General features: G+C 44.6%; 1 gene segment (V, D, J or C); it reads right to left on the bottom strand.

Moving 5' to 3' along the window:
- LOC122893824 overlaps positions 1-20163 on the bottom strand; it is a 248194-nt gene extending 228031 nt beyond the window's left edge. Inside the window, 2 exon segments of the C gene segment in view lie at positions 19650-19952; positions 20056-20163. Of these exon segments, the coding sequence occupies positions 19650-19952; positions 20056-20101 (349 nt within the window).
- Between the last annotated feature and the right edge of the window lie 2269 nt (positions 20164-22432).

Below are 22432 nucleotides of genomic sequence, written 5' to 3'. Positions count from 1 at the left end.
CCTTCTTTTCACGACATCTGTATCTTTGGGGTAAACACCCAGGAGTGCAATGGCAGGGTCATAGGGAAGTTCTGTTTTTAGTTTCTTGAGGAATCTCCACACTGTTCTCGAAAGAGGCTGCACCAACTTTCATTCCCACCGACAGTGGAAGAGGGTTCCCCTTTCTCCACATCCTCTCCAAAACATGTTGCTTCCTGTTTTGTTAATTTTGGCCATTCTACTTGGTAAGCTGATATCTCAATGTGGTTTTAATTTGAATCTCCCTGATGGCTAGTGATGATGAACATTTTTTCATGTATCTGATAGCCATTTGTTTATTTATTTTTATTTTTTTAAGATTTTTTTCTTTTTTTTTTTTTTTGACAGACAGAGATCACAAGTAGGCAGAGAGGCAGGCAGAGAGCCCGATGTGGGGCTCGATCCCAGGACCCTGGGATCATGACCTGAGCTGAAGACAGAGGCTTTAACCCACTGAGCCACCTAGGTGCCTGATAGCCATTTGTATGTCTTGATTGGAGAAGTGTCTGTTCATATCTTCTTCCCATTTTTTGATATGTTTGCCTGTTTCATGTGTGTTGAGTTTGAGGAGTTCATTATAGATCCTGGATATCAACCTTTTGTCTATACTTTCATTTGCAAATATCTTCTCCCATTCCGTGGGTTGCCTCTTTGTTTTCTTGACTGTTTCCTTTGCTGTGCAGAAGCTTTTGATTTTGATGAAGTCCCAAAAGTTCATCTTCGCTTTTGTTTCCTTTGCCTTTGGAGACGTATCTTGAAAGAAGTTGCTGTGGCTGATATAAAAGAGATTACTGCCTATGTTCTCCTCTAGGATTCTGATGGATTCCTGTCTCGAGTTTCATTCTTCTAGTTATAGCTGTCCAGTTTTCCCAGCACCATTTATTGAAGAGACTGTCTTTTTTTCCACTGTATATTTTCTTCTGTTTTGTCGAAGATTAATTGACCATAGAGTTGAGGGTCCATATCTGGGCTCTCTACTCTGTTCCACTGGTCTATGTGTCTGTTTTTATGCCAGTACCATGCTGTCTTGGTGATCACAGCTTTGTAATAAAGCTTGAAATCAGGTAAGGTGATGCCACCAGCTTTATTTTTGTTTTTCAACATTTCCTTAGCGATTCGGGGTCTCTTCTGATTCCATACAAATTTTTGGTATTTATCCCAAAGGTACAGATGTCATGAAAAGAAGGGCCATCTGTACCCCAATGTTTATAGCAGCAATGGCCACAGTCGCCAAACTATGGAAAGAACCAAGATGCCCTTCAACGGATGAATGGATAAGGAAGATGTGGTCCATATACACTATGGAGTATTATGCCTCCATCAGAAAAGATGAATACCCAATTTTTGTAGCAACATGGACAGGACAGGAAGAGATTATGCTTAGTGAAATATGTCAAGCAGAGAGAGTCAAGTATCATATGGTTTCACTTATTTGTGGAGCATAACAAATATGGAGGACAGGGGTGTTAGAGAGGAGAAGGGATTTGGGGTAAATTGGAAGGGGAGGTGAATCATGAGAGACTATGGACTCTGAAAAACAATCTGAGGGGTTTGAAGTGGCGGGGGTGGGGTATGGGAGGTTGGGCGCACCAGGTGGTGGGTATTATAGAGGGCACGGATTGCATGGAGCACTGGGTGTGGGTAAAAAATAATGAATACTGTTTCTCTGAAAATAAATAAATTGGAAAAAAAAAGTGTCCTATGAAGTAGTGGTGGTTGTTCTCTTGTCATCTTTTTTTTTTTCCTTTTCCTAGTTGGTTTTCTGAGGGAGGGGCCTGCCACGTGGGTTTTCAGTCAATGGTGTTCTCTGAGTTAAGTCCTCCTGCCCCCCTCAAGTGGGTGGGTTCTGAGGAAACTGGTTTTTTCAGGCTTTTGTTCTCTGGAGGTTTTTGTAATTGTTCATTTTTGTTTTTCTCTTTCGCCTTGACCGCTTTTGATGGTTTTTGTAGGTTTAGAGGAAAGCAAACGTCACCCTGACTTCCCTCTCAGAGAGAAGTCTCAGTCTGGCTGCGGAGCCGAAATAAATCCCCCCTTGGCAGCTGGCAGATCAGGTTCCCAGTCGCGGTCCCTGGGGACTCAGGATTTTTTGCTTGTACCCAAAACCAAGGCAGCAGCGGCTGTCTGGGCAGCTCCAGACACCAGAGAAGTTCCAAGCAGGGATCGCACACTGAGATTTTCCTGCTGGCCCGGGCTGGGAGTGCCTGGTCTTTCCGGTCCAAGAGCACCCGGCTGGCGTTTGTGTGCACCTCTCTCAGGGGAGGGCGCAGGGCAGGACTCGGACTCTGATGGCACTGCAGGGCACTCGCGTGGGGACTGCAAAAAGGCTGTGCTTCTGTTGGCTGGCGAGGCTCCCAGCCCCTCATGGGAGCCAGGCGACACACACTCTCAGGCTTGCTTGTGGTTCAGGGACCATGACCTGGTTTCTCTGCTGCACTCTCTCTGGCTCTGCACCAGGGGTGGCTGTCCTGGGTCTGGGGATTTAAGCCCCGACCCTAACACCCCTATTCCCGCAAACACCCCCCCCCCCCCCGTCCTTCGCTCTATTTGAGTGCTTTCTACCAGACTCCGGAGTTAATGCTGGTCCCCAGGCGCAGGGAACTCTCATATTGGGGTATTACTTTCCAACGGGTCGCCTCTGGTGGCTCACTCCCCCTTTTGTTTATCTTCTGATATCAGTCCGACTTTTCCACTCTGCTTTACCTGCCCACTGGCATCTTCTGCTCCAGTAGAGATCCAGACGTGTATAATTCTGATCTCAGGCTGATTTCGTGGGTGATTGGAGTTCTTTGGAAGGTGATCAACTCACTTTAGGGTACAGGTTGAAAGGGTGCCTCCTCCTACTTCCCTGCCCCTTGTCTCCCCTGAGGAGTTCTTAACAGACGAATGGATAAGGAAGATGTGGTCCATATACACTATGGAGTATGATGCCTCCATCAGAAAGGATGAATACCCAACTTTTGTAGCAACATGGACGGGACTGGAAGAGATTATGCTGAGTGAAATAAGTCAAGCAGAGAGAGTCAATTATCATATGGTTTCACTTATTTGTGGAGCATAACAAATAGCATGGAGGACATGGGGAGATGGAGAGGAGAAGGGAGTTGGGGGAAATTGGAAGGGGAGGTGAACCATGAGAGACTATGGACTTTGAAAAACAATCTGAGGGTTTTGAAGGGGTGGGGAGTGGGAAGTTGGGGGAACCAGGTGGTGGGTATTAGAGAGGGCATGGATTGCATGGAGGACTGGGTGTGGTATAAAAAACAATGAATACTGTTACGCTCAAAAGAAATAAAAAAAATTAAAGTTGTATCTAGGAAGTAGTGGTGGTTGTTCTCTTGTGGTTTTTTTTTTTTGGCTGGCTTTCTGTGGGAGGGGCCTGCTGTGTGTCTTTTCAGGAAGTCTTGCTATAGCTGAGTCCTTCTGTCCCCTCTCAAGGTTGGGCTCTGAGGAAACTGTCTTTTCTGGCTTTTGTTCTCTGGAGTTTTTTTTTTCTCCCTTTGTGGATTTTGGCATTTCTTTGGAGGTCTAGAGGAAAACAAACTGCACCACGACCTCTGCTTCAGAGAGAAGCCTCGGTCTATTCCTCTCTGGGTGTTCCAGAGCATATATATTACCCCCCCTACTATTGGAAGAACACGTCCCCAGCCACTGTCTCAGTGGTCAGAAGAACACCCGCTTTTACCCAAAGCCATGAGAAATACTAGTCCAGAGAGATGGCTTCCTGTGGCTGCCTCTGCCATGGCTGTGCAGGTCCAGACCTCCAGAGAGGTCCCAAGTGGAGATAGCACACTGAGATTTACATGCTTTGTTCTCTGGAGTTTTTTTTTTCTCCCTTTGTGGATTTTGGCATTTCTTTGGAGGTCTAGAGGAAAACAAACTGCACCACGACCTCTGCTTCAGAGAGAAGCCTCGGTCTATTCCTCTCTGGGTGTTCCAGAGCATATATATTACCCCCCCTACTATTGGAAGAACACGTCCCCAGCCACTGTCTCAGTGGTCAGAAGAACACCCGCTTTTACCCAAAGCCATGAGAAATACTAGTCCAGAGAGATGGCTTCCTGTGGCTGCCTCTGCCATGGCTGTGCAGGTCCAGACCTCCAGAGAGGTCCCAAGTGGAGATAGCACACTGAGATTTACATGCTCTCCCAGGCTGGGAGTGTTCAGACTCTCCTGGTCCTAGAGAGCACTGTCTAGGATCTCTCTCAGGGAAGGGTGTGGAGCATGACTCAGACCCCATTCGCAGAGTGTGCATGCAGAGTACAAAAAGCGGTGGTTCTAGAGAGCTCCAGCTGGCATCGACATGAGACTCTCTCACGTGAGCCGCCATCCAGATGCTTTCATGCATGTTGGCAGTTCAGGGACCAAGGCCTGGTTCTCTGCTGCACTCTCTCTGGCTCAGCACCAGGGGTAGTGGTCCTGGGTTCATGGTCCTAAACCCCTGTCCCTAACCACCTGATTCAACCAAATTCCCCTTAAGATCTTTTGCTCTTTTTGAGTGCTTTCAACCAGACTCCAAGTTAATGCTGGTTCCCAATCACAGGGCACTCTCATTTTGGGGTATTAATTTCCAATGGGTCGCTTCTGGTGTCTCCCTCTCCCTCTTCTTTATCTTCCAATATCAATCCGATGTTCCCCCTCCACTTTACCTGTCCACTGGCCTCTTCTGCCCCCATAGAGATCCAGAAGTTTATAATTCTAATCTCAGGCTGATTTCATGGGTGATCAGAGTTCTTTGGTAGATAATCAGCTCACTTTAGGGGACCGGTTGGAACAGCATCTCCTATTTCTCCGCCATCCTGTCTCCTGAGAAAAGGTGTTTATCAGGCGTGAGAGTAATTATTCAAACATGCCAGAGAATAGTAAGTATCCTGAAAGTGGACTGCGAGGTAGCTGGCATGCTGGGAGAGAGTGCAGAGGAAATGGTCTTGCCTTCATTATGGGGCAACCTCCTTCCCAGGCTGACTGGCAGCTGGAGGAGTGCGCCCTCTTGCTGCGGCTTTAGAAACAGCCCAGGAAGAAGCGAAACAAAGCTAATTAAGCCTAATCTATTCATTAGAAGGGTAACAATTAAGATCAGAGCAGAGATCAGTGAAATAGAAAGCAGAAATACAGTAGATCACATCAACGAAACTAGAAGCTGGTTCTTTGAAAGAATTAGTAAGATAAATAAGCCACAGGCCAGAATTATCCAAAAGTAAAGAGAAAGGACCGAAATTATTAAATTATTAAAGTATTAAGTTATGTAAATTAAATTAGTAAATTATTAAATCACGAATGAAAGTGGAGATATCATGACTAACACCAAGGAAATAGAAACAATCATCAGAAATTATTGTCAACTGCTATATGTCAATACATTAAGCAACCTAGAAGAAATGGATGCATTCCTGGAAACCTATATATTTCCAAGACTGAAACAGGAAGATATTGACAACCTGAATAAACCAATAACCAGTAACGAGATTGGAGCAATGATCACAAACCTCCCAAGAACAGGAGTCCAGGACGTGCTGGACTCTGTGTGGAAATCTACCAAATATTCAAAGAGGAAATAATACCTATTCTCCTGAACCTTTTTCAAAAAGTAGAAACAGATGGAAAGCTTCTGTACTTGTATTCTATGAGGCCAGGACTACCTTGACCCCAAACTAGGCAAAGACCCCATCAATTAGGAAAATTTCAGACCAATATCCCTGATAAATATGGGTGCCAAAATTGTCATGTAGATCCTAAATAATTGCATAATAGTACATTAAAATGATTATCCATCATGACCAAGTGGGATTTTCCCTGGGCTGACAGGTCCATTCAACATTTGCAAACCAGTCAGTGTGATAAAACAAATTAATAAGAGAAGAGAGAAGAACAACATGGTCTTCTCAATTGATGCAGAGATAGCATTCAGTAAAATACAGCATCCTTTCCTGATTAAAACTCTTCAGAGTGTGGGATAGTGGAAACATTCCTCAATTTCATAAATTCCATCTATGAAACACCCACAGCAAATATCATTCCTTTAAGATCAGGAACATGACAAGGTTGCCCCCTTTAGCCACTATTGTTCAGCATAGTGCTAGAAGTTCTAGCAACAGCAATCAGAAAACAAAAAGAAATAAAAGGCATTCAAATGGGCAAAGAAGGAGCCAAACTCTCTTCACAGATGACATGACACTTTATGTGGAACCCAAAAGACTCCAGCCCCAAACAACTAGAACTCATACAGCAATTCAGTAACATGGCAGGACCCAAAACCTATGCACAGAAATAAGTTGCTTTTGTATACACTAACAATGAACCTGTGGAAAGAGAAAATAGAGAATTGACTCCATTTACAATAGCACGAAAATAATAAGATAACTTGGAATACACCTAACCAAAGAGGTAAAGGATCTATACTCCAGAAACCACAGAACACTTATGAAATAAATGGAAAAAGACTCAAAAACATGGAAAAAACATTTTATGTTCATGGTTTGGAAGAATAAGTATTGCTAATATTTCTATGTTGCCAAGAGCAACCTATACTTTCAATGCCATCCTGATCAAGTGCTGGAATAAAGAATCCTAAAATTTGCACAGAACCAGAAAAGATCCTGAATCAATAAGGAAATGTTGAAAAAGGATAAAAAAGCTGGGATCATCACGTTGCCTGATTTCAAACTATTTTACAGTGTAGTGATCACCAAGACAGCAACCTGAGGGTTTTGAAGGGGCAAGGGTGGGACATTGGGTGAGCATGGTAGTGGGTATTATGGAGTGCACATAATGCATGGAGCACTGGGTGTGGTACATAAAGAGTGAATTCTGGTACACTGAAAAGAAACTAAAAAAAAAAAAAGAAGCATGGTACTACAAAAAGAGACTTAAACCAATGGAACAGAGTAGACAGTCCAGACATGAACCCTCAACTCTATGATCAAGTAATTGACAAAGCAGGAAAAAATATCCAAAGGAAAAAAGACAATCTCTTCAATAATTGGTGCTGGGGAAATTACCTATATACAGAAGAATGAAATTCGACCATTTACTTACACCATACACAAATATAAACTCAAGATGGATGAAAGACCTCAATATGAGGTAGGAATCATCAAAATCCTAGAGGAGAACATAGGCAGTAACCACTCCGACATTGGCCAAGCTAATTCTTTCAAGACATGTCTCCAAAGGCAAAGGGTCAAAAGCAAAAATGATGTTTTGTGACTTCATCAAGATCAAAAGCTTCTAAGGAATAGCATGGAGGACATTAGAAGAAGGAGGGGGAAAATGAAGTTGTGGGAATCAGAGGGTGAAATGAACCACGAGACACTATGGATACTGAGAAATAAAGTGAGGGTTTTAGAGAGGAGGATGGTGGGCTTTGGGTTAGTCTGGGATGGGTATTAAGGAGGGCACATGCTGCATGGAGCCCTGGGTGTTATATGTGAACAATGAGTCTTGGAACACTACATCAAAAACTAATGACGTACTGTATGGTGACTAAAATAACATAACAATGAAAAATAAAAAATAAGTGCCTGGCCCTCATAAATAATCATAATAAAAAATAAGTGCATGGCTAAAGACATCATAGAGTGTCTTTAGCTTTGTTGTCTCTGTCACCTCCTCAGTCCAGCACAGATGAGCCTTCTACAGGTTTCTGACACAGGCAGGATGTGGGTTCTCACATCGTGTCTCTTGCACAGTAATACACGGCTGTGTCCTCAGAGTTCAGGCTGTTGATCTGTAGATAGGCTGTGCTGACAGAGGTGTCCATGGAGAAAACAAATCGACCGGAGAAGCCCTGGGCATATGTTGGATTCCCAGTGTTCGTGTTGATCCATCCCATGTACTGCAGGCTCTTTCCTGGTGCCTGTCGCACCCAGTTCATTGCATAGCTGGTGAAGGTGTACCCAGATGCCTTGCAGGAGACCTTCACAGATTCCCCGGGCTTCCTCACCTCAGCCTCAGACTGCACCAGCTGCACCTGGGAGTGGACACCTGTGGAGAGGGAATAGGAGGTGATGAAGTCATGCTGACTGGCCCTGTTCCCCTCCTCTGCCAAAGGACTGGGGGAATCCCTTACCTGTAGCCAACACCACCAGGAAGAGGATTCTCCAGCTCCAGTTCATGGTGAGGTGCTGTGCTCTCATGGTATCTGCAAAGGATTGTGTGCAGCTGTTGGGTGAAGTTCTCAGGTCCCAAACATATATTTAAGAGAGTATACCTTGGCTCATTTGCATATTCACAAAGCAGAATATTTCATATCAGGAAATGGCTCATTCAGAGAGAAGACACATCAGAGGGGAAACACATTCCTGGGATGCTAAGGTCCCACATCTGAACATCTCTTTGAGGATATACACCCTTACCACATCCCCAACTCTGTGTTACCCGGGCTCTTTCCACTGAGAATGAGCCCGAGTACAGAGCTGTGGAGGCTACTGGTTAAGGCAATTTCCTTAGGAGCAGAAATGAGTGCTGATATGGAACCAGGGGACCAGGGATGGCAAACCTGATGTGTCAGTCCCTGTGGACCAGTGTCTGTGATGCCCTGTGCACCTACCTTCTCAGGTGGAGACGTGGGGTCTGGGTAGACAAACACCTGAACCTGAGCCAGGTCACCGGGATGATGTGTCTGATAGACCCAAATGCACATATTATAATGAAATGCTGGTAAACCTAACATAAGCACGTGTGTAAAAATTACATATTCCTGCAGAGTCTCTTCTAATCGTAATGTGTTCAAATGTTAACATCAAGAAGTCATCTCCATATTTAAGATAAAAAGTCATGACCATCAAACTAAAAATAATTTAATTAATGAAAGATGTCTCATTTAATGGTAAATGACTAAACCACTTCCTTGGAAGCCATGAACAAGGTTCCACCATACCCTGTATCATTATTTTCATGGATAAAGAAGATATACATGGATATACAATGGAATGTACTTCTCCATAAAAAAATTAGCAAAGACATTGATGGAACTAGAAAGTATTATGCGAGGGTGAAATAAGTCGACCAGGGAGAGAAAATTATCATACAATTTCACTCATATGCGGAACTTAAGAAACAAAACACGATCATGGGGGAAGGGAGGGAAAAATAAAATAAGACGAAATCAGAGAATGAGACAAACCATGAGAAACTCTTAAATCTAGGAAACAAACGAAGCGTTGCTGGAGAGGAGGGGCTGGTGTCTGGGGTAAGTGGGTGATGGACATTGAGCAGGATATGCGATGTAATGAGCACTGGGTGTTATATGCAACCGAAGAGTAACTGAGCTTTACTCCAAAACTAATGATACACTATGTGTTAATTAAGTGAATTTAAATTAAAATGAAAAAACCTTTTCATTTGGAGAAGCAAAGTAACAAGTACTAAATATGTAACAACAAACCAAATCCCTATTATTCACGTGTGACATGAGGAATCTGGTTTCTGGTCAAAGCCTGGACGTCTGTAGTTTGACCGTAAGCTGAACAACTGGAAGTCACCAGCTCTTCTCAGACCCACCAGAGATGTTGTGATAGGATATCTTTGTCTGATCTGGTGGCTGTGACAAATACCACAGCCTGGGTAGTGTATAAACTGTGGAAATGAATTCCGTCAGAGTTATGAAAGATGGAAGTCTAAGGTCAAGTCATGCAGCCCATCCAGGCCACCTTGTTCAGCCTGTGCTGGGAGGGGGTTAGTCCCATTGATCTCCAAAATGTTGTGGAGAGTAGGTCCAGGCTTCTCTTTAGAGGCTCATATTGTTCTCAGGGTCTTGACGAGGAGCTCCAGGGTTATGCTGAGATGGTCAACCCATAACCACCCCCTCATCAAGTATTTCCACATCCTCCCTGATTTCTCTGGAACAAGATCTCTCCTTCCTTCCAGTAGGAACAGGCTGAGGATTTTCCAAAATTTTCAGTTCTGCTTCATACTGATTAATGATTATGTCTTCATATCATTTGTTCATACCACACTTTATCATAAGAATTCCAGAGAAGCCTTCTGATGCTTTAAGCCTTTGCTCAGAAATTCCCTCAGCCTCTTACCAAGTTGCACCTCTCCCTAATTCTTCCTTTCAGATCTCAATGCATGCATGCTCTCTACCAGTCTACAGCATAGGTCACCTCCCCTCTGTTTCCCCAACGCACATTCCTCATCTTGTCTATGACAACATCAGAATGGCCCATAATGTTTATGTCTTACCACATACAGTCCTTAAGCATTTAGATACGCTCTAGGAAGATTGGGGCTTTCATTGTAGGTCTCTTCTTTCCTTCTGGGGTCTCCCATGAATCACCCTTTATGACCCCTTCCTGGCAATGTAGGCTGCTTCTGCACACATCACAGAAGCCTGCTAGCCCTTACCCATTATTCAGATCCAAACGGCTTCCATGATTTAGGTCCTTGTTAGAGCAGCTCTACACTTCTCAGGATGGTATAGCAGAGCGCATAAACCAAGTAGCTTAGAAATAAATTTCTCACATTTCTGGAGCCTTCCAAGTGCAAGATCAAGGTATTGGCATATTCATTGTGTAGTGAGTGCCTCCATCGGGATCATTGGGCATGTGTTTAAACTGTGTCTTCATATGGTAAATGGAAGGTTTTGAGGATCCTGTGGGATCACAACAGCTCTGATTCCATTCTTTTTTTCCAATTTATTTATTTTCAGAAAAACAGTATTCCATTCTTAACCAAACATTCTCCCAGAGCCCTTACTCCTTTGCCATCTCATTGGACATTACATTAGAACACTTGAATGTGCAGGGGACACATATATTCAGATCATAGTTCAGGGAAAACTGTCACCTAACAATTGAGTTTACAAATGGGTATATGCAAGGAATCACAACTTACTAAGGCAAAAGCCACCTGAAGATATATCCACAGGACCCACAGGAAAGTAGAGAAATATCTATGGGACCCACAAGAAAATAGGAAAATTGAAAGGCAGATGGTGAATTGACGAAGGTTCAGTGTGGAGATGTCTGAGTTGAAGCTCCTGTGGAATTGGTGACAACCTTAGGGTTTCCTACAAGTTTGTGTTTTAAGTCTAGAAGCCCCACCTCATTCCCCCAGGAATGAAAGGATGAACATTTGCTGTGCTTCCGAGGTGGGGAAAGATCCTCTTAAGAAACTTGCCAGATAATTCAAGAACTGGAGGAAGTTATATGCCAACATCCAGTTCATTCTAGATTTTGCGTGGGGTAAGGGAAGTACGCCCTCCTCTCCCCTCCCCTTAGGCCTTCCTGTGTCAGCTCAGTGAAGTGTCACCTGAGATTTCTTGTGAGGGTGACATCAAGGGTCTCAGGTCAGAATAGAAAGACCAACCATAAACTACAAACACCTGTCTATACCCACACCTTATCCCCCTATGATAGGGATCTTCTATAATAATAACAACAGGAAAAAGCAAAGAGACCTAGAAAACCAGAAGTTATTTTTGATTTCTATATGGAATCCAGATCAAAATGAGTCAAAAGCAGGGGCATGAGAGGAAATGTCAATGTTGTCTCATCAGTGGTTGGTTCATTATTTTTCTTCTGAATCATATTTTGGGCCAGAGTTCCCAGGTTAGCCCCACTTTAGGGTTCTGTCATCATGGTAGACATTCGTTATTGAGCCTCACTCTGCAACTGGCACCTGCTGGGGATCAGGAAAGAGTGACAGGACTCCAGCCCCATGGGGCTCAGGGGCCAGGACAGGTTGAGGGAGAAGTTACAATGGGGCAGAGAGAGGACATGGTGACTCTCTGTGGGATAGTTGAAGAATAGCAACAGATGGGCAAGGATCCACACTGTGCCAGCCAGATCTGATCATTCATGTGGGTTTCCTGTGTGGAAGCCCAGAAACACGTTTCAGACGCATCCCCCAAGGCTGCTCTCATAAACTCCAGAACAGGACCCAGCAGTACTGCGATGGGTTTTTGTCTCTGCTTGTCAACTTTCAGGTCATCCTGCCTGTTTCTTTGGGGGAAATTAGAGAGCGTATCCCATCAGGTGGGCTGCCTTTCCACCGAAGAGATGGAGCGGTGCCTCCAGAAGGACAGTTCCTGATCACCAGTGTCCACCCACTTGGATAATGAGCGAGGATAAACTGTACCTAGGAGGACAAGGACCCAATTTGGGTAGATGTCCTGGGGGTATTTTCTTTAAATTAAATTAATTTATTTATTTTCAGAACAACAATGCTATTCTTGGGATTTTTCCTCAGAAAAACAGTATTCATTATTTTTTCACCACCCCCAGTGCTCCATGCAATCTGTGCCCTCTATAATACCCACCACCTGTTCCCCAACCTCCCACCCCTCCCCCACTTCAAACCCCTCAGTTGTTTTTCAGAGTCCATAGTCTCTCATGATTCACCACCCCTTCCAATTTAACCCAACTCCCTTTTCCTCTCTAACTCACCTTGTCCTCCATGATATTTGTTATGCTCCACAAATAAGTGAAACCATATGATAATTGACTCTCTCTGCTTGACCTATTTCACTCAGCATAATCTCTTCCAGTCCCGTCCATGTTGCTACAAAAGTTGGGTATTCATCCTTTCTGATGGAGGCATAATACTCCATAGTGTATATGGACCACATCTTCCTTATCCATTCATCCGTTGAAGGGCATCTTGGTTCTTTCCACAGTTTGGCGACTGTGGCCATTGCTGCTATAAACATTGGGGTACAGATGGCCCTTCTTTTCACGACATCTGTATCTTTGGGGTAAATTTTTATAACCATGTGGAGACAGTGTGTGCCCGATGAGGGCAGAGAACAGGAACAAAGCTCTCAGAAAGCCTGGGCTGTGCAGGTGCTTCTCAGGGATGATTAGAATTCCTGCAGGTCCTTTTTGGAGAAAGAGAAACAGGATATGGATGAAGTTGATGAATGAAAGTTCCCTAGGGATCGGTGAGATCTCATCTGCATGTAGACAATGTTATCTCGTTCTGGTTGGCTACATGGACAAAATGAGAAATTAGAGATCAAAGAAATAACCTTATATATCCATGAGTGAATCTAGGGAGGCTAGAGGGGAAACCCCCACTGCTCCTGGGTCTGATTTGTGTCTGTGTTTCTTGAGTGCACCATGCTGAAGTGAGCACCCCCTGGTGTCCTGAGCACCTTTAGAGCACTGAACTATGGGATCCTTCTGTCCTAATCACTCCCTGGTGCCCTGAGAGCCCCTGTGCCCTGAGAGCCCCCTGGTGTTCTGACTGACTCCTGGTGACTTGAGCACCTGTTGGGGACCTGAGCTCCCTCTGGTGACCAGAGAGCCTCCTGAGGCCTTGAGAAGCCCTGCAGTCCAGCTACTCCTGTGTCCCTGCAGGAAAGTTTCTGTCTTGGCTCACCCCAAAGTGTACACACTGGGTACACACATTACAGTGACACACAGTGGTGTCCTCAGCTCTCAGGCTGTTCACCCGCAGAATCAGCATGTTCTTGCCATTGTCTCAGGAGATGGTGAATTGGCTCTTCACAGTGTCTTCATGGTATATGTAACTACCACCACTCATAAGACTCAGAGGGAACCTGAGTTCCCTCTGGTGACCAGAGAGCCTCCTGAGGCCCGAGACCCACTGCAGCCCGTTCCCTAGAGCCTGGCAGAACCAACTCATGCCGTAGTAACTGAAAGTGGACCCAGAGGCTTCACAGGAGATTTTCAGGGACCCCCAGGCTTCCCCAGGTCTCCCCCAGCCTCCACCAGCTGCACCTCCCACTGGACACCTGCAGACACAAGACATCCTGGTCGGGAAACTGTCCTTCACTCACTATTTTTCTTACTGATATCCACTTTCCTATTCAATGTCTCTTGTTCTCTGTAAATGGCCTTTTAAAAGAATCCCAAGTCATCTCTGGGATTATTTCCTTTTAACAAGGAAAATCCAGAAAAGAATAAACTCCATCATGAGCTGTCTCTGTTCAGTCCTGAACACTGAATGGAAAACATGGGAATCCCGAGACTGGGGCTCCCATGCCAGCTGCAGGCTTGGGGCTGGGCTTGTTTAATCAGCAGAAGGTGAACCCTATTTGCATGACCCTTGATTATGTAGCCAGCATGGTATCTGTACTGACAGAGAGGACAGAAACCAGAGCAGCTGTGACTGCCTTTGATTTGGTGATACTGACAGGATTTGGGAAAAGATGAAGTTTAAGTATATGATTTTCAGAGTACCTGCTTGGTTTCCATTTACCAGTTTGATTTCACAGAGTCACACATATTGGGGTGTAGGTATCATGTTTCCCCTTAAAGTGACTACACCCAGAATTGTACAAGAACGCTGGGGTGAGAGTGAGCCCTGGGATTTGGACCTGTGCTCCGTTCACAGGACCTACTACCCACCCTGCTCCCCCTGCAGGACAGAGTGCACAGGTTCATGGAGAACGTAGGATGCTGCCTGTAGTGAGGACAAGATGACTTTGTTCTAGAATTTATCTGAAATACAGAATCAGGGTGCATTCAGGTGCTCTTTCAAGTCTCTAAGGTTTCACTGTCCCTGGGTTCATCCCAAGTCATCTCTGGGATTATTTGTAATCGTTTTGATGAGTGTTCTTGACGCAGGATGGACTGCACACAGGCAGAGAGTGCAATATGAGAAACACAGGTGTCAGAGTCAACAGTACCCAGAGCAAGAAAATCCATTTTCCACAAATTTTCCTGTATTTGCAATTCTTCCTTCCTCATTCCTTCTTCGCTCTGTCCTTACATAGCTATTGACCTTCATGTTACCTCACACTAGCTTTAATTTTCTAGATTTTATAATTTTGTAATTGTGTGAAATGTACCTTTATATCTAGGGCTTCTATTGTTGAACAAAATACCTGACAATACCCCCATATTTATTATGTTTTTTTAATGATGGTCAACTTTCCAAAGATGACATAGAACACAATATGTCCACTTTTAAGCCGATGATTGGGCTTGGAATTGTTCCCATGTTTCTGTATTTTTATTTATTTATCTATCTATCTATCTATCTATTTATTTTAGTTACCATATGGACATCATTAGTTTTGATGTAGTGTTTCTGTATTTCAATAAACTCACTGCTTAGATTGGAGTAGCAAGAGCTAAAGAAATAAATAGAATAAACTTCAGATCAACAAATTAATGTCAATATACCTTGTAATTGTGGCCAAGAGACAAGCAATAATCTTAAACTCACAGGAGTAAGAAGTTCTCACAGGCGCTAAGTACCAGCATCTTGTCATATTGTGAATGCAGATCCCTGATGACAAATAAACTATCACCAGGTTTAGATAGAACATTTAATGGATTTCTTGACATCACGTGTGCTAATGGTGTTATAGGTGAGGTTCTCCAGGACCACATCATTAAATCAGTCCTGTCCTCATGCATTCCTATCCTGTAGGATGGGGACAAATCATAAAAAGCCTCCCCACACCCTGGTGGTCCTTGCAGGATGGGAGGAAGATGACTCAGAGCAGGAATGCATGGAGATCCATGCATCCTGAGTCCACCACAGAAATAAAGAATTTACCTGCTGAGGAAGCCCTCAGAAGAACCATCCTGGGGTCACAGGTGGAGCCCCATAGGATCTGGGATGGGAACAGACGTCACAACCTCAGTTCTGTTGAGCACCACACACATTTTTCATGTGGAATGAAAGCCTTAGTCTTCAGGGGAAAGTAGGGAAACAGGAAGCTGAGGACACCCAGGGACCACTGGAGCTGTGGGAGGGGACAAGAGGGAAGAACAGAATGACTGTGTACGCAGAGACAGGCAAAAATACATGGACTTGGACCACTGGTGGAGGAGGGGCAGTGACACATGAAGGCCTCCCTCGACCCAGGTACCTGGGAACAACTGAGGCTAAGGCTACTTCATCGAGTCAGATTCCTTGTAGTCTGAAGCCTTCCACCACACTAATGACTGTCACCTGAGTAGAGCAGAGGAGTGTACTGGAGAGTGGAAGTAGATCCTACATGGGGGAGCTCAAGGAGATCACAGTGCTGATCTGGGACCAAAAACAGGAGCTCTCTGGAGGAATCTGAACTCTTGTATGGCTACAGCAGAGACACATTTCACTGCTGCTACCCAGGAAGCCCATTTACCAGTGGAGCCAGGAAGAGAGTCACACACTCCACAGCATAGGCCTCACAAAGAGAGGGTGTGATCATCCACAGGAAGCATAAAACACAACAATCTAATACCAAGTGCCCTGTGCATGGTAGACATTCATGAAACCCCACCATAATTCCAGGGGCTCTGTACTGTTAGGGAACCTCTCTGTTCCACCCGCCCCTCTATTCTCTTGTGGTCAAGTCCTGAGTATGCAAGTTTGGGGACAGCAGCTCCATGTACAAATCATGTGGACATTTGTCAAAGCTGAGTCACTCCACTGTATTTGGCTGTATCAGAGCTGCTCCACTCATCATGAGTGGATTTAACTTCCCTGAAACACCTTCACTACCAGGAATGTTCATGTGTAAAGGACAGAGTAGGATGGCAGAGCTGTCAGATTTTGTCATCGCTCCAATCAGTGTCACCTCCCTGGGAACTTCCTGGGTGAACCCTCACCTCTCAGTGACACATTTACACAAGTAACGCCTTCTCTGGTCCTGCAAAGACACTTCACACCTATGTGACAGGGGCAGATCATCCCCTTTAACCTGTGTCCTCATCACTGCACTCAGTGGTTTAGATCAGTGCTCTGTGAAGACTCTTCTCTCGTTGTCTTCATGAACAGAGCTGTGGATGCAGGATCTTGTCTCCTGGCTCCCCTTAGGTTGTTAATATGAATTAAATAATAAACACACTTCCTGCCTGATAGAGGGATTGAAGACCACGAGAAGGTGGCAAATCCAGTTATGAGGACACATCTGGACCCTGTCTTAGGGCCTGGAAGATTGGACTGACCAGCTCGGGGACTGCAGACAGGAAGAGACACCCACAGCATCCGGGTCAATGGGAGTCTCAAACTCACAATTTGTTCTCTCTCTGCACAGAGGTGAGTGTCCACCCTGGCTCCAGAGTGTGTGTGGACCTGGATATAGAGCAGCTGACATCACAGGTCAGAGGGAAGGTTCACATTTATGTGGGTGTGGGTGGGTTGCTATGGGCTTCTCATCCCCAGGAACTAAACAGCTGGCATGTGGTGGGTAACAGGTATCTGTGATGTGGACATTGTCAATGACAACTTTGTCTGGATACTAGGGGTTGTTACCTAAGTAGTTCAGAGACCCATTAAGAAAAGGACTGCTTAGGTGCGCCTGGGTGGCTCAGTGGGTTAAAGCCTCTGCCTTCGGCTCAGGTCATGTTCCCAGGGTCCTGGGATCGAGCCCCACATTGGGCTCTCTGCTCAGCGGGGAGCCTGCTTCCTCCTCTCTCTCTGCCTGCTTCTCTTCCTGCTTGTGATCTCTCTCTGTCAAATAAATAAATAAGATATTAAAAAAAAGGAAAAGGATCACATCAACATCTGAGGGGAGAACACAGGCAGTAACCTTTTAGATCCTCAACTGCAACAACTTCTTGCAAGATGGGTCTCTAAAAGAAAGAGAAACACAAACCACACAAAACAGACAATCATATCAAAAAATGGGCAGAAGATATGACAGACACTTCTCCAATGAAGACATACAAATGGCTATGAGACACATGAAAAAATGTTCATCATCACTAGCCATGAGGGAGATTCAAATTAAAACCACATTGAGACCTCCCCTTCCAATTTCCCCCAACTCCCTTCTCCTCTCCATCTCCGCTTGTCTTCCATTCTATTTGTTATGCTCCACAAATAAGTGAAACCATATGATAGTTGACTCTGCTTGACTTATTTCACTCAGCATCATCTCTTCCAGTCCCGTCCATGTTGCTACAAAAGTTACTCTGGAGGTTTTTATGTTTGTTCACTAGTTTTCTTTCGCCTTGACAGCTTTTGATGGTTTTGGGGGGTTTAGAGGAAAGCCAACTGCACCCCAACCTCCCTCTCAGAGAGAAGCCTCAGTCTGCTACCCTGTGGGTGCTGCAGAGCACGTAAGATCCTCCTCAGCTGCTGGCAGAGCAGGTTCCGAATCGCAGTCTCTGGGGACACAGGATCTTCTGCTTGTACCCAAAACCATGGCAGCGGTGAGTGTCTGGGCTGCTGTAGACCACTGGAGAGGTTCCAAGCAGTGATCGCACACTAAGATTTTCCCGCTGGCCTGAGCTGGGAGTGCCTGGTCTTTCCAGGTCGAGAACACCAGGCTGGCGCCTGCACGCTCCTCTCTCAGGGAAGGGTGTAGGGCTCATGAGTCTCAGGCTCTGATAGCACGGTGAGGCATTCTGCTGTCTGGCCAGGGTCCTAGCCCCTCAGGGGAGCCAGACCCCATGTGTTCTCAGGTGCAACGGAGGCTCAGGCACCAAGACCTGGTTTCTCCACCACACTCTCTCTAGTTCGGCTCCAGAGGTGGACGTCCTTGGTCCGAGGACTTAAGCCCCTGTCCCTGCTGCCCCATTTCCCACAATTTCCCCCTGCGATCCTTTGCTCCTTTTGATTGCTTTCAACCAGACTGCAAGTTAATGCTGGTCCCCAGACGCAGGGCGCTCTTGTATTGGGGTATTACTTTCCAATCAGTCTCCTCCGTTGGCTCCCTCCCCCTTTTGTTTATCTTCCGATATCAGTAGGACGTTCCCACTCTGCTTTACCTGCCCACTGGTGTCTTCTGCCCCTGTAGAGATCCAGATGTGTATAATTCTGATCTCAGACTGATTTCATGGGTGATTCAGTTGTTTGGTAGGTAATCAGTTCACTTTAGGTTACAGGTTGAAAGGGCACCTCCTCCTACTTCCCCGCTATCCTGTCTCCCCACCTTGGCTAAGTGATTTATAAAAAATGAATCAGAGCCTGGTTTCTTTCATCTCTTCTATTGTTTCCTAGTCTTTATATAATTTATTTCTGCTCTAATCTTGCTATTTCCTTCCTTCTGCTATATACAGGTTTCAACTGATTTTTTTCAAGCCCCCAAAGGTGTAATGTTTGTGATTTATTTGATATTTTTCTTGCTTCTTGAGGTCTTCCTGTATGCTGTGTATTTCTGTCTTAGGACCACTTTTGCTTCAGAGAAATTACATGATTGTGATAGAGGTTTTATACTCGTGTGTGTGTGTGTGTGTGTGTGTGTGTGTGTGTGTGTGTGATATCTTCTGGCTCTGCTGGAGGATTTTGTGATCCACAGAGAGTGCCCACTGTGGTTCCTTTAAAGGTTTTGTTACCTGCATCAGGATATTTGTAATTTATTGGTATTTAAGTACAAGGGGAAACTAATGTACTTGACTCTGTTTTTTTTTCCCAATTTATTTATTTTCAGAAAAACAGTATTCATTATTTTTTCACCACACCCAGTACTCCATGCAAGCTGTGCCCTCTATAATACCTGTGTTTTGTGCATGTTAGTATATTTGTCTTCCTGCTACAACTAAGTTTCTAAGTCAGAGAGTGAATAGGTAAGCACAGAATAATGTCAAGGAGGCTCCCTTGAGGAAACTGCTCTATGGAGAGGAAACCCCAGACCCACACAGGAAACCTGCCATAGCTTCCTCTGACCTGCTCCTGGGATTACAGACAGCATTGATGAATAGTGTGCACCCTCTGATGGTCTGATACTCTTGTAGTTTGAGGTTTGTGTCTGGGCTCACACTGAGGGCCCCTCACTGTGTCCTTCACACAGTAATACACGGCCGTGTCCTCGGCTCTCAGGCTATTCATCTGCAGATACAGCATGTTCTTGCCGTTGTCTCTGGAGATGGTGAATCGGCCCTTCACAGAGTCTGCATAGTATGTTTTACTTCCATCATCCCAAATAGCTGCGACCCACTGTAGCCCATTCCCTGGAGCCTGGCGGACCCAGCTCATGCTGTAGCTGCTGAAGGTGAATCCAGAGGCTGCACAGGAGAGTCTCAGGGACCCCCCAGGCTTCACCAGGTCTCCCCCAGACTCCACCAGCTGCACCTCGCACTCGACACCTGTAGATACAAGACATCCCAGTCAGGAATCTGTCACACACCCATGGTTTTGTTCACTCACATCCACTCACATCCTCAATTTCTTTTGTTCTCCATAAATTACCTTTTAAAAGAACAACAAGGAAAACCCAGCCAAGCACAAAGTCCATGGTGAGTTCTCTGTGTTCTGTCCTGATCAGTAAATGTGGACACGTGGAAATCCCAGGCCTGGGACTCCTCTCCCAGCTGCATGGTCCGGGCTGAGCTGTTTTATTCAGTGGTGGGAAGACCCTATTTGCATGTCCTCTGAGTATATATTTAGCTCCAGACTAGGTTCAATTCTTTACAAGTTAAAGACAAAGATTCCATTGTTTGTAGATCACTTTGTTTAGACGGCACTGTGTCAGTATGTAGCATTTTAATGTATGAACAGAATTGTCTTTTCTTCTTTTTTCTATTACAGCATTTTAAAAATTGTTGTGTTATGTTACTCACCATACAGCACATCATTAGTTTTTGATGTAGTGCCATGATTCATTGTTTGTGTATAATGCCCAGTGCACCTTGCAACCTGTGCCTTCCTTAATACCCATCACCAGGCTCATACATCCCCCTACCCTCCTCCATTCTAAAACCCTCAGTTCATTTCCTGGAGTCTGTAGTCTCTTACGGTTCATCTCTCACTTTGATTTCTCCCCTTCACCCCTTCCTTCTGCTAATGTTCTCCACACTATTCCTTATGTTGCACAAATATGTGAAATCATATGACAATTGGCTTTCTAGTTTGACTTATTTCACTCAGCATAATCTCCTCCAGTTCTATCCATGTTGAATCAAAAACTCAGTATTCATCCTTTTTTTTAATAGGTAATATTGGCAGTATACTTTATTTTTTTAGATGCAAAAATCTAACTTTTATTATTCTGCATGCAAAAGATATGTATTTTGTTATTTCTTTGCAGTATTTTTTTAATTTTTTCAATTTATTTATTTTCAGAAAAACAATATTCATTATTTTTTCACCACACCCAGTGCTCCATGCAATCCGTGCCCTCTATAATACCCACCACCTGGTACCCCAACCTCCCACACCCCCGCCACTTCAAACCCCTCAGATTGTTTTTCAGAGTCCATAGTCTCTCATGATTCACCTCCCCTTCCAATTTACCCCAACTCCCTTCTCTCTAACACTCCTTGTCCTCCATGCTATTTGTTATGCTCCACAAATAAGTGAAACCATATGATAATTGACTCTCTCTGCTTGACTTATTTCACTCAGCATAATCTCTTCCAGTCCCGTCCATGTTGCTACAAAAGTTGGATATTCATCCTTTCTGATGGAGGCATAATACTCCATAGTGTATATGGACCACATCTTCCTTATCCATTCATCCGTTGAAGGGCATCTTGGTTCTTTTCACAGTTTGGCGACTGTGGCCATTGCTGCTATAAACATTGGGGTAGAGATGGCCCTTCTTTTCACGACATCTGTATCTTTGGGGTAAATACCCAGGAATGCAATTGCAGAGTCATAGGGAAGCTCTATTTTTAATTTCTTGAGGAATCTCCACACTGCTCTCCAAAGAGGCTGCACCAACTTGCATTCCCACCAACAGTGGAAGAGGGTTCCCCTTTCTCCACATCCTCTCCAACACATGTTGTTTCCTGTTTTGTTAATTTTGGCCATTCTAACTGGTATAAGGTGATATCTCAATGTAGTTTTAATTTGAATCTCCCTGAGGGCTAATGATGATGAGCATTTTTTCATGTGTCTGATAGCCATTTGTATGTCTTGATTGGAGAAGTGTCTGTTCCTATCTTCTGCCCATTTTTTGATGTGTTTGTCTGTTTCGTGTGGGTTGAGTTTGAGGAGTTCATTATAGATCCTGGATATCAACCTTTTGTCTGTACTGTCATTTGCAAATATCTTCTCCCATGCCGTGGGTTGCCTCTTTGTTTTTTTGACTGTTTCCTTTGCTGTGCAGAAGCTTTTGATTTTTTTTTCCCAATTTATTTATTTTCAGAAAAACAGTATTCATTATTTTTTCACCACACCCAGTGCTCCATGCAAGCTGTGCCCTCTATAATACCCACCACCTGGTACCCCAACCTCCCACCCCCCCGCCACTTCAAACCCCTCAGACTGTTTTTCAGAGTCCATAGTCTCTCATGGTTCACCTCCCCTTCCAATTTACCCAAATTCCCTGCTACTCTCTAACGCCCCTTGTCCTCCATGCTATTGGTTATGCTCCACAAATGAGTGAAACCATATGATAATTGACTCTCTCTGCTTGACTGATTTCAATCAGCATAATCTCTTCCAGTCCCGTCCATGTTGCTACAAAAGTTGGATATTCGTCCTTTCTGATGGAGGCATAATACTCCATAGTGTATATGGACCACATCTTCCTTAACCATTCATCCGTTGAAGGGCATCTTGGTTCTTTCCATACTTTGGCGACTGTGGCCATTGCTGCTATAAACATTGGGGTACAGATGGC

Source organism: Neovison vison, chromosome 13 (genome assembly GCF_020171115.1).
Source record: "Neovison vison isolate M4711 chromosome 13, ASM_NN_V1, whole genome shotgun sequence".
Classification (NCBI taxonomy): domain Eukaryota; kingdom Metazoa; phylum Chordata; class Mammalia; order Carnivora; family Mustelidae; genus Neogale; species Neogale vison.
The sequence above is the reverse complement of the archived record's forward strand: the minus strand, read 5'-3'. Positions and strand labels throughout refer to the sequence as shown.